Raw genomic sequence first — 13,331 nt, 5'->3', positions numbered from 1 at the left:
CTGCCCTAGACAGATGCCAACCTGGCTCATTTTCTGCTTTTGCTGACTGAAGATTATCACAGCTCTTCATCTTTCGCCACAACCCTATTTCATGCAGGGACTCCTCTCCTTCTCCAGCTATTTCCAAGTCCTTGCAGCACAGAAGGTTGCCAAGGCAATTATTGCAATGTAACATAAAAACCATCATCTATTAACTAGCAATCAGAAAAAGAGATGGAGGGGAAGGAAAATTCAGACAAAGCAAGCACTTACTATGTCAGCCAGAATTGAAGACACTAGGAAAGAAATCCAAAACTCATGTTTTCAGAAATATCTGCATATAACACAGCAGTACACAGACCACAGTTCTATACATATTGTGGAATATGAGGGGGTGTCAGAGCCAGCAGTCAATCACTGTCAATACTGACAAAAGTATCTTAGACATAGCTCACAGCTGAGCTACAGTCAAGGTAAAAGGAGGAAGGGAAACCTCTGCATACCTCTCACTTGCAGACCACGAGCTGAATCCCAAGACCTTATCTACAGTGAGCTGAATAATAGCAGACAGATCTGCACTAAACAGAAACTATCCAACAAATTAGGCGGGGTGTCAGGGAATCACCAACACCAAGCTGGACTTGCACCTGTTGCTTTGAGGCCTGGACTATACAAATAACTTTAGCTAGGCAGTGCCCATATGCAGAAAAGAATTGTGCTTGTTCCTAATACTAGGAAAAATAGCTAGACTAGGAAAAATAGCTAGAAACAAACTCAATACAAAACAGTGCTGACAAAAGAAGTTGCTAAATTTTGGGAAAATGTGGCTACTACACTGGCTGGCTACCTTTTGTAAGTGTACACTGCCAATACAGGTCTGTAGCCTAGACACAGCCCCTGTGACAGAGCAGAAAACACAAGATGCAGAAGAATGCTGCCCAAACAAGAGGTACAGTGCAGAACTCTGGGCAGCTTGGACTGATTTCACCTCTTTATCTCATAGATGTGTGTGTATGTGTATACACAGAAACACACACAGCATTGCCAAAGGCACACACAACTGAGATGCCACTAATTGCTCCCTAGAGCTGGAAGAAAACTCGAGGTGGATCTCTAATCTACTATCCACTGCAATGGCTGCCTCTCAGCAGCCTCCTCTGTGTTTATATATACCACAAGTGGTTTCAAATATCTAGCATAAAAAAGGTTTACTTCCCTTCAGCACACATCAACTGCCATAGCTAAGGACTAGGCTCTTAAGTTCCTCCCAGCTATTTGCTTAAGATTTCAGCTGTTGCAGAGCTCTCTAACATACATTTAATCTCACCTCTTTAGAGTAACTGAGGCAGAACAACAATAATAATGATACACAGAGTGCGAGAAGACTTCAGAAGGACAGAGGGAATCAGATGAAGGATGGGATCAAAAGCAAGCAGAGATCAAAAGATGCTGGTTCCATTTAACCTTACTCCAAATAGGAAAAAAACCCTCTCATGTACATTGAATTTGGCTAGAACAATCACCCTATTTTTCACTCTAAAAAGCCTGCAGTCAATATCAACAAATAACTCACTTTCCTTCACTCTGTTTTTGCTTGGCTTCGGCTTAGGGCTTTGTTGCTAACAGAGAGCACTGTAGCATTTACCTGCCTGGGTTTGTCAGGCACACATTGCTTAGCTGTGTTATTTTCCCAAGATTAGGCATGGAAAATGTTACTCTAATAATTCCTTTTCTTCTTGCTGCTGTTTATGTAAACAAGTACACTCTCCCCCCGCTTATTCACCATGTGCTGACTCCAGACACTAAAACTGAAAAACTGACTGCTCTGGAAGACAGTAAAGATCTAAAAGGTTATTGAAAAGCAGATCAGGCATTGCACAATTCATTGCCTCTGGGATGCAGCTAATTCGATTAGGTAATTTACATTTTGTCCATTTGCAAGGTGATCCAAGAGCCCAGGTGTGCTGGTGATGGGCTTCTATGTTTATTTCCCTAGCTAACATCAAGCACACATGCACTTAGAACACACAGTCTAGGACACCTGATGGACAAGCTTTTTGTGTTAGCCCCAGCAATGACACACAAATTATGCTCTTGGTGACATGGGCACAGATACAGTGAAACTGGATCTCAACAGACTGCAGGAATGCCGGTAGGACAACAACCCAGTTTGATCTTCTATTGTACTGCCGGGTCAAGACATTGGGAGCAGCAGAAATCACTAAGTGGTTATTGTCATCATCCATTCAGCAATCTTGTCTCCAAACCACACAGGGAGTAAAATTTGGAGCAGCTAACCATGCTACCAGAACAAATATGTAAGTACATTTAAGTTTTCTGACAAATGTTTTTTTAGCACCTGATACCTGCAAGCTAGGAGAAGCCCAGAAGCACTGCATATGACCCAGTGCTAAGCTAGAAGCATGTGACAAGTGTCCAGTGAGGGCACACAAACCGCTCAGTGAGCATTCTGAACACCAGATAACTGGTTTCTATCCAGCTCTCCACAGAAATGTTAAGCCTGATTTGACTCACTAGTCTGTGACATTAGCACAGAACTATTCTCACATTTGGTGTTACTGAGTTTGCCAGCTTTTGCTCATCAGCTGGGATTGGGGCACGTGTGTCTCATACAAGGCAGTCTGAAAGCAGGGAAAGTCAAGCAGGAAGCTCGTTAAGTTCACGCTTCGCTAAGAAGCCTGAATGTACTGATTCATCCCTTCTTCCTTACCCCCCCAGTCCTGCAACTGCCAGCTTGTGCTGAAGTTCTCCAATTATGTTTATCAAGCTAATTCTTTTCCCTCTTTACTTCTAAGGTGCCAAGCATCTGGTCTGATAGACAAATGGATTTGTACCTTTCGTAGCTTCCCGTAGTCAATGAGCTCTGGACGGTGTCTATGAATTAAAGCACAGAAACCAAGGCCATCCTTCCAACTATGAGAGAAACACAAGAGAGAACAATGAACATTGTTCAGCCATGGAGACACACAGTGGTGAGCACGAGGGAAGGCACTAAGGCAGTGAGACAACTAATTCTGGTTTAGTTTCCAACTAACAGTGCTGCTGTAAGTGCTGGGAATGAGAGATATCTTGTACGTGCATGAGACTGCTACAAAGATTCCTTTCAACCCCTACAAAAATCCATTGTAATTAAGACTTGCCCATTAAGTTGGGACCTCGTTTTTGGCAGTTTTCTGTGCTGAACCCTCTGTGCATGTCCTGTGCAGCAAACAAGCTCAAGGTTGAAAAAGGTGTAGACCCAAGCCATAAAGGAGGAACAAGGACATTCCTTAGGGAAAAGGCAGATGTCCCCAGCCAGCTGCACTGATGGCAGTTAAGCTGATAGATGCTTTACATTATATGGTTCATACAAGGCTCCAAGACGTGCTGGAGAAAACACTACTATGCAGAATCTCCACTGGAACATCTGCCAACTTGGAAATATGAAAAGCAGAGCAAGAGAACCTCTTATTCCTTCCCAGCTTTGCCACACTACAAAAGTTAGGAGACAGTCCTTTTCTCATGGCTGCTAAAGCATTCTGAGTTTTCACAGAGCAAAAGCTGTCTTGCTTAGCCCATGCCACAAATGCTGCTCTTGGAGGACTTAATGCCCTGAAGAACTTCATGAAAGCAGCAACTGTAACCTGAATGAGGTACTTGGGTCCTCTTAGATCCCCTGCCTTCAGCTTCCCGGGCATCTCTCTGGACCACACTGTTACTTGTGTAATGTGCACGTGCATTGCCTTGGGAGGTCTGCCAGGAATATTGTTGACCATACTGAGAGACACAGGAAAATAATAGAGATTGTAAAGCTAAGTTCTTGCCTGTAACTGACCTGATATGGAAGTTCTGGATGTTTACATTTTTGTAGGGGGCTGTCTTCCTCTGACACCATAACAAAAGTCCTTCTTTAGCAGATGTTTCTAGTGAGAGAAAGAAAGAAAGAAAGCACATCAATTAACTAATTTTCTTATAAAACAGGATTCTCTGGAACATGTGCTAGAAAGCCATCACCAAATCCTCTTTGGTAGAGACTGCACTAAATAGTGCTTTATTTAAATTCACTTGTCAGAGAATTTCTTTTTTGGAAAAGTCTACTAGGATAGTTTTGTTACTATTATCTTCTTAATGAGGTACAGTAATAAGGAGATAGCTTTTTGGAACTAGAGAGTCTTGTAGGACTCTTAAGTGATAAGTTTATTTTCAGGCTTAGTCATCCTTTTGAGCTACCCTTGAAATCTCTTGTAAGAGAAGCATCTGAAAAACTCATCTCAGTGTTCTTGAGCTTGGCCACAAATGTTCATGAGATGTCAGGGCAGCTTGGGAAGGGTAGCTCCCAAGGATCCTCCAGTGACTCACTCAAGAGGACATTTTGGGCCATTGAAGTGGCAAAGCCATTTAGTTACCCCAGTTGTCCATTACTGAACAGTGGCAGAAAAGAATTAAAATTTACCTTCAACTGAGATATCCTGAATGGCAAAACGAAGGATGATGGTCCAAATCATTCCAAGGGTCATTTTAACATTGCCATCCACGATTTCTATGGGGGAAAAAAAAAAAAAAGGTAGAAAGAGAAGAAACAGACATAAGGTTGCAACCGCAAACCCTTGTGAAACAGGAGCATTGGGGAACATTTCCTTTTGCAGATGGGAGAAATGGAATTCCTGCTAAATAACTGGTTTTCTCTGCCTCCCCAGATGCTCTGCTGGTAGGTACAGTACCCCGTAATCAGACTTTTGCAGTACAATACTGAGAGCAAAACAGACACAGATGATCCCAAAGATTAGGAATAAGCACTAATTTAGATCAGTTTCATTACCCACATGGGCCTAAAAGCACTTTCCTCAGGTATAATTACTACTACTTAGAAGTCAGAGAAGCCAAACTAAGAAAAGGAAACGCCTTCCTTATCCCATATCTACTTCAAGTCACCTACAGAACTGCCCCAGCATAAATATACCAGAAGAACCAGTGACAATTCCCAGAGCAGATGAGCTCTGACAGCTGGTTTTGTCCTGTAAACAAGATATCACCAAGAAAACCATACACCATAAACATTTTCATTTCAAACAAGCCTAAATTTTTCATTTCAAACAAGCCTAAATACATCAAACTTCCTGTATAGGACTTCTTTAAGTCATGTAATTGCCAAAAGACACAACAGAGTATTTCCCAAGGTTCATGCAGCCTGCTGGAAGAAGAACCAAGGACTCATGCTGACCAGTCAGAGAAGAACATAACATAAACCATGACTGTGAGCAGACTATGCTTTACTGCTCATTAGATTCCACAACATAAATCAGCAAGGGTCAACAGCTTGGAGGTTTTACAAGGCAACTGCTTGTGTGTGTGAGGTATGATCTGTTTAGGGTGAAGGATCAAGGTCCTGAGAACAACAGGTGCTTGGGGCACTGCCGGCTCAGAAAGAAGCTTCCACCATGTATGGAGTAGGCCAAACAGTGAGCAGATGGGTCTCAAGTACTGATCCTCAACACCTACAAAAATTCTACAGATATATATACACACAGTTACAGAATTTACAGCCTTCACATTTTTGGATAGTGAAACCAGCTGAGCTGTTTTCTCCTACTCATTCTCTGGCAGGTCCCTGTATGGCAGGATCTTTCAAAAATAAATGACAAGTTACAAGAGTATTTTCAGTAAGAAAATGTTTAGAGGTAGAATAATTCAAGTCCCAAGAAGACTGTCACAAACCACTTTTGTACTACTGTAGACACCTCCATGCCATTCTTTCATCAAGCTGCCCAGCAGGAATTGTGTTCTGGGACAAGCACAACTTGTGGTATAGGCAATTGACACCAGTCTGGATAGCGCCACAAAAGTAGCAATATTTTAATCTTTTCTTTTAAGCTGTTAAAAAAATGCTTTTCTTCTTGTGAAAAAAAAAATCAAAATGTGAACCTCGATGTATTCAAAACTAACAGACCAGAAACACACACCCCAAAAATAAATTTTCAGAAATCATGACCAAATTCCTGAAAACTTGTGATTTAGAGATACATGTCATACAACTCCCAGTGTAAATCAGAATTATAAGCTCCACTGTCCTTTGACATACATCTGAATAAGTGATTTACAGATGCAAAAGACAGAAAGCAAGACATGCTACCTTGTTCTACTGTAGTAAAACTCTGTCTCTGCTCCTTTCTAAACTTCAGAGTACACTAAGAACTCTTACTGGGTCGTCAGTTTGTCCAGAATTAAACAGCCAATAACTTTTCAGTTCAGTACAAAAAGCCTACAGTTACTTTTGCTGGCATGAAAAAACTGTGTTTGTCTGTTGACAGTTTTCACACAAATTAATTTTTTACAGACATTTTGAGGTCAGGGGGTTGTCTGCTAGGCTGATGCAAGAAAGTGTCATGTGATGGCAAGTGTATTCAGTTCTGTACTTTTTGCATTCTTCATCCTTCCAATAAAGCACTGCAATCAACTTAAAGGAGAATCCTCACTATTTTTACAAATACCTGAGATACTGCAGCTAAAATATAAAAGAAAGCATCTGTATGTTCAGCTTGTTTGTTTTGTTAATGTGATTGATATTCACAGACATCTTCAAAAATCAAAAAAACCCAGTGCTTGTAAAAGCCCCAACAGTTGGCAGGACCCTTCTAGGATATATTTAAGACCTGAAACTAAATTGAGCTCTTTAATGGGCTTGATTAAAATCTGATGATAATACTTTAATGCTGAAAATGCTTTATGAATAGTAATAAATCAATCAGTGAGCTGAAACAGGTAATGAATATTACTGCTCCATGGATTTAAATTGGAAATAAAGGTCCAGAGAGTTATATAAAACCAATAGTGTAAAGTTGCTAACATTGCATAAGAACTCAGCACTATGTTCTGGTCACATTCTAAAATTCTGGTTTTATAAAGTCAGCTGGTGGAATTAAGGCAGAAGCATCCCTTCTTTCCCAGTTCTCTTCACAGCAAAACTCATTTAAAAAGAAAGATGTGCTCCCTGTTCCCATATCTGATTATTCTTTAGCAGTGCACCAAAACAAAGCTGCTGTGGAGGAAATCCAGAATATTTCTACTACTTCATCTCTACATGTCATTTTACTTTACACAGTACCAGCATGTACCAAACAGATACTGATGTCAGTGAGATTAGTGAGTGATCCATCCCAGAATACACATTTAACAAGCTACATAATCCTCTGTCCTTTTTTTGTTGTTGTTGCTCTTTGAAATAGACTTGACAAAATGGTTATTATTTATTAGAAGCAGGCAAACATTTTTCATTTCTAGTGCTAAAAATCATCTCCTGGAAACCTGGTTACAAAGTCAACCCAACTGACCAGAAGACTCTATGCTCTTTGGCCCTCACTCACTTGGTTTTCCATCCCAGCATTCCCCTCTGCCAACTTCCCTTTCCTTCAGAATTCACAACCCTTCATCTGCTGCCTGTCTCTTTCTAGTAGAGTAGAACAGGCCAAGAAACACAAGCGAAAAACATGGTTGCGAAACAGGTTTGCATGAAGCTTTCTGCTTTCTGGTGATGAAGAAAAAGAAACTCCACAATAATTGTTAAAAAGCTGAATGCAACACTACAAAGCTAGAACAATCTAATGTTTAATTAAAGACTGTATGCTTGGTCCCTGCTGATATAAGGAAGACTCAGTAATGTGAGAGCAGTTCACGTACTAAAAGGCTTGTAATCAGACAGTATTTTCTAAAAGCCTGACTCTGCTTTCCAAGTGCTCTTTCTAGGCAGGGCCTCTCCAAGCACTGTGTGCACTTCAGCACCAGCAGCTGTTGAAGGAACAGCAGCAGCAAGCACATGTTATCAATGTGATTTACATTCAACTTGAGGATGGATCAATTGCTGGCTAAAGTTGATGAAGCATCTGCATCCAGTAGAAGGAAATTCTTTGCACCAGTGAATATGCTTCCACCCAGCTCCTATCATTGCACCAAGTAACAAGCAGGCCAAGTATTACAGTACTGGTTGGCCACAGACGTGCTTTTTGAAGCGCCACCAACTCTTTTAAATGCATGAACTCATTTTGGAAAATGCAAAAATTATTAAGCTTCCTTTCCTGCCATGGATAGTTAAAAGCAGAATCAACAACACAGAAACTGCTATCCCCTCCTAGATACTTCTGAGCTGCCCATGAGAGCAGAGCCTTTGGTTACCCCATGGAGAGTAGTTGTTGCAGGGCATGAACAATTGGCAGGATAGCATTATGATCTGGGAATTGGAGACCTAGAACAACAATGGTGACAACATAAAGGCTGCTCTGCATTTTGTTTGTCAAACAAAAGCCAAATACAGCAGGACCAACTATCCACGCCCCTGTTTTCAGAAAGCATGTTGCTCCCAATGGTCCTGTCGGATTTAGGACAGATAGCTGGCATTGTTAGTGAGGGTGTAACTCTCAAGTCCCTAACAGAGTGGACAGGACATAGGGACAAATAAATGCTATGCTTCACTCACTGACATAGGGAGACCCTATCTTCTCCTTTTTTTTTTTTTTTAATAGTGAAATAAATGTATGTTTGCACTGTCTGGTGCTTCAGTAGGTGTTTTACTCAGATGGGACTTTAGCAATCACTGAAATCTCTCAGCTTTATTTCTCCTTTTACTTGTGCAGGTGAGAATAGGGGTCAGTTCATCCAAAGTTATCTGTATGTTGAAGTAAGCAAGATCTGTTTAAGAAAACAGCAACTTTCTATGCAGAATTAAGGTAAAAATAAACCAGTCCTAGGATGACATACTTGACCTATTCAGCCTGTTAAGTCCCAGGAGCATTTGACATGAATATGGAATCTATAACAGCAAAAGAAGGCTCCTGAGGTGTCAGATGACAGTGAGATTTAAAAGCAGATGAAAACCATTTGGCTAGAGTCTTCCTTGATCAGATTTACACAGATCTGCTGTATGCCACAACATACTTTCATTCTGTGGACTCTGGCTAACAAAATGTTTAGATTAAAATAAAGCAAAACGAAACCCCGCCAAAAAAACAGGACATTGATGGCCAATATTCCAGAGATCTATGGCTGGACTGCAGACCCTTCACACAGGACCTTGCCCCCCAGCAGATACCCAGAGATGGAACAAGCCCCCGAGGTAAGCAGTGTGCTCTCTCAGCCAGTACATCACACTGCTGCTGCTTGGTGGTTTTCTTCTCTAGGAGAAAAGCTCCCTAGAAAACCTTCTACATCAGTCCAACCTGACTGAGGCATCTACAGCTCATTGTCTTGGTGCAGAATTATTACCAGCTCATTGGTTGTGACCTTCTACCTTGCTGCTGCATAATGTCTTTTAAAAGTCTCAAAGCAAGTCCCTAAAATTCTTGCTTCAGAAGGGTTCATAATCCCTTTCATGGACAGAATAAACTCCAGTGCTGTCCAAAGTAAATTCCATTTTAATAGCTGATGTGCAGTCTACTGCCCACCAAGCACCTGACAGGCTGGGCAGAAGTCCCTGCAGCAGGTTATGTTCCTTGGTGACAAGCAGAGTGGCCCAGGCTTGGTCTGTGTGCAAGGGCAGGCACTGGGGTGGGCAAGTCCATGCTGTGACCACACTCACATGGCCTGAGCTGGCATCATAGCACAGGCCCCACCACTCTGTATAAAAATCAAAGCTAACCTCAGACTAAACTGCAGTGCCTTGCCACCTTTGGTAGTTTAAAGAAAGCCTTAAATATTGTCCATATAGCTGCATAGGCACTAGGACAAATGAAAGCCAGGAAAAATTTGGCAGGGGAGTTCAAGATCACTATTCAGATTGATATGGATCATACTTCTGTCACAAAATGGCACTTCACAGCCTATTTCTGAACAGGGTAACTGCTGTGAGTCCATACTGAATAAGTGGGCCATGGTGATCTTTGGTCATAGATCATTTGACTTGCAAATGATTTCTAAGTGCTGTGAGATGCAGTCACAGCTGTCTCAGGAACAGAGATAAAAAAATAAATCCCTCAGAAGAAGAGGAAAAGAAACTAGTGCCAGGGTGAACAGAATCAGAAGGGGTAAAAAAAGGTGGAATTTAGGAAGAAAGAAAGATAGGGTTACCTATACTCTGGAAAATAGGAGCTATTTTAAGGTAGACCATCTCTAGGTCCAGATCCAGCTTCCAGTTTTCTAGTCCGAAAAGGGTCCTATACAGATATGGACTATTGTATCAGACTCTGGATGCATCAGTCTTTTTGTAAGGGCAGAAAATGACCTTAGATATGTATTTGTGTTCCATAAATGATACTCATAGCCAACAATAGCCTCAGGTTGCTACTGCTGAAAAAGCTGAGAAATTTGAAGGAAAGTTTTACATGCAAAATATCAGTATAATTCAGCCAGTGACCTCTTGCATTTTGCTCTTTATTACCAAAAATAGTGAAGAGGCATCTACAATGTCCCTGACACAAGTTCTAAATTATTCCAAAGTCTTCATGAAGTTAAAGCGGTATGCTGAGGTAAAGGTTTTGGTAAGGCAAACATAAGCACCTGCAGTGGCTGAGGTAATCTGCCTGATCTGACATGGAACAAATGAACCATAGGAAGGGTACAGGTCTTGGAGATGCCCCAAGAGAATGCCTGAATATTCAGAACTGGGGACAGCATGCCAAGACTGCACTGACCTCATGAGCTGAGAACAGGCAGAGCTCAGCCCTGCAGCCCCAGGACTCTCCCAAAGAAGGAATACACATCCAGAACTGTATCATGGGCTCATTTCCTGGCTGTGTCATGAGTTTCCCTAGAGAAACCAAGTATTTCCATCTGCAAGGTGGAGATAACAAACCTCCCTCATTTTCCTTGGTCACTGTAAAGACAAACCTAGAAATATCTCGGAAGCAGAGTGTCTCCACAGCAACAATGACAACCTGAATCCATAGGAAGGACTTACAAACAGATCCAGGAGAGAGAAAAATGTCATGAAAACCCCTAAGCCCTTCTGGGACTTGGGTGACATATCTCCACCTCTGCTAGAAAGACAAAAAGTCTGCTTTCTGCATGATCTGCAAGTTCTTGAGGGCATCCCAGATGCTGCCCACACTGGTCTCTACACAGTGATAAAAAGCTTCCAGCCAAAGCATCCAGCTATGTAGGGTGCACAACCAGAAGCCTGGAAGCCATGAAAATTGGAACCTCTAGGGTCCTTGTCCTGTGTTGGGGACTGCACTTGTCTTTGACCCATGTAATGTCCTCCAGCAATAGATCCTCTCCAGCAGCTCTGAAACAAGCTAAATATGAATAGTTGCTATGCTTCAATTCACAGTTTTCTTCATTTGAGAAAGAAATATCTCAATTAATTTATTTCTGCCATTGCTCAAAGTCTTCCTTAACTCATAAGAGCCAGGAGAAAAGCAGGATGACCTGACCAATAATCCCAAATGGAAATCAGGTTTGGCAGCCTGGTGTGAAGAGAGGATTTAAATGCAGTGTAAAGGCCTACTATATCCCATTTTTAACTCAATTGTTTATTCTGCAAGAACACAGTAGGGCTAGGGAGGTGCAAAGGGAAATGACATGCTGCTATGAAAGAAAGGCAAGGGCTAAGCACAGCTTGGGCTCAGAAAAATCAGATGGTTCCTTTACCTTCTGCTCCAATGGATACTAGCTTGACTCCTTTGCTGGCAATGAAATCCAAGGCCTTGTTCACATTGGATATTTTGTGCACTCGCATTTTGCCTCTTTCAGGCTTCGCCAGACGTTCTCCTAATAAGAAAAGAGGCAAAAAAATAGTATTAGAAAACAATTCTGAACCTGCTTTCCCCTGGTGCATGTCTCCTGTGGTGTGGCTCCTAGTGCTCAGCCTGACAGAGAGACCTCCCCGCATCCTTTCAGGACAGCCACACTCACCATTTAAGCACCCCCAGAAAGAATCAGACAGAAAACTATATTTTTAATGCACCACAGGTAAGTTAGTAACAGAGAACTTGTCCTTTTCAGAGGAGGTTTGCATCAGAAGTGAAAAAATCTGTTAAATCTCCACTGAGCTTGGCAATGGAATCAACCTCCTCTAGCCACAGAAAACGAGGCCTGGAAAGAGCACGGACTCCCCCATGCCCAACAAAGACAGGTGAGGAGCTCTCCTCCAGCATTTGCAACACCCAACTTACACAGCAAATCTCTCCTTGAACTAGCTACAGTCAGGTATGGAGGTGATCTTGTACCTTGCCTTTTCTTTCCCCCAGCCAAGATTTAGACCTCCTACCTCTCTAGTCTCTCCACTGAATGGCCAAAACTGCCTCTAGCAGGAAATAAAATTACTTCTTTGGCAAAGTGGCTCTATAACTGCAAGGACTATCAAATCAACTCCTTTTCATTAAGTCTGATGTATTTCTAACTCTATACTAAGTCTTTTACACAAGTGCATTTTAAATGTTTATACTGAGGCACAGAGAAGGAAGCAGCCTAGAACAGGTTAATCTCTGACAGAAATCAGTTTTAGGATTAGCTCCTGACTGCAATAAAGCTGGTAGATTTGGAAAAGCACTTTCCAACCTTATTTATTTGAAAGAGGTACATTAAGTGCAGTCCTGTCCTTCTTGATAGGCTGCTTGTAACTACAGTCTGCTTTTACTAACAATAACCCAAACATTCAGAGTAAGCAAATTAAAGCTTGGACAGGTGGACTTCCCAAAGAAACCTTTAACAGAAATGTAATTAGATGGGATTTCAGGAACCACGTGCATATGACAACATCAGAAGTGAAGAGAACATCCTCTTCCAGATCACAAGCTCCAGAATACAAAAACAATCTAAAGAAAATCCAAGCTGGTTTTGTACTTAAAAAAGGTCTAATTAAAAGGAGATCAAACGGACAAGTCTAGTCAAGTCACTTGACCTATTCAGTTCCAAAAGTCTCCTGCTATATCTTGAACTGAATTTTTAAGTCAATGTGAGCCGACTCAAACCCTTTATTTGAGGCTTAAGCGTCAGAAAGAAAAGTACTTGGCTTGTTTCCTAACACAGGTGTGAGGAAAAGCTAAAACAGAGAAGAGAATAGTATCTCCACAACCATGCTTTCTAAAGGAAAAATGTCTGAAAATTACAATCCTTTAAAAGTGTTTCAGTGGTTACTGTAAACCTAGTGCCATTACCTCATACACTAAAAGGATAAAACCAGATTCATTTTAAAAGAAAACACTGATGTCTGACAATTTAAGTAAAAAGATGTTTTTTATGGTACTGCCTCCTTTCTAGGATTAAAAGAAAAACCCAACTCTTTGGCTTTAATGGAACTTCAAGTACAAGTCAGAGTGCATTGCTTCCCAACTTGGATAATGCTAGTCATTCTGAAGAAAAGTTGAAGCACTTTTTGAGACAGTTATTTGTGACAGTTTCACAATGGCATTTTTATGTGTAATTTT

At 41.4% G+C, this 13,331-nt stretch overlaps 1 protein-coding gene across 5 annotated transcripts in view; it reads right to left on the bottom strand.

The window, feature by feature from the left end:
• Positions 1-13,331, bottom strand: part of ACTN1 (actinin alpha 1) — an 86,869-nt gene that overhangs the window by 29,610 nt on the left and 43,928 nt on the right. For all 5 annotated transcript variants that reach the window (XM_038137213.1, XM_038137209.1, XM_038137210.1 and 2 more), the window contains exons 3-6: positions 11,554-11,673; positions 4,433-4,519; positions 3,815-3,902; positions 2,835-2,913 (exon numbers count right to left, since the gene is read on the bottom strand). In XM_038137213.1, coding sequence (XP_037993141.1) covers positions 2,835-2,913; positions 3,815-3,902; positions 4,433-4,519; positions 11,554-11,673 — 374 coding nt within the window. The remainder of the gene's footprint in view (positions 1-2,834; positions 2,914-3,814; positions 3,903-4,432; positions 4,520-11,553; positions 11,674-13,331) is intronic.

This window comes from Motacilla alba, chromosome 5 (genome assembly GCF_015832195.1).
Source record: "Motacilla alba alba isolate MOTALB_02 chromosome 5, Motacilla_alba_V1.0_pri, whole genome shotgun sequence".
NCBI lineage: Eukaryota > Metazoa > Chordata > Aves > Passeriformes > Motacillidae > Motacilla > Motacilla alba.
Note: the sequence above shows the minus strand (reverse complement) of the source record. Positions and strands in the feature narration are given on the sequence as shown.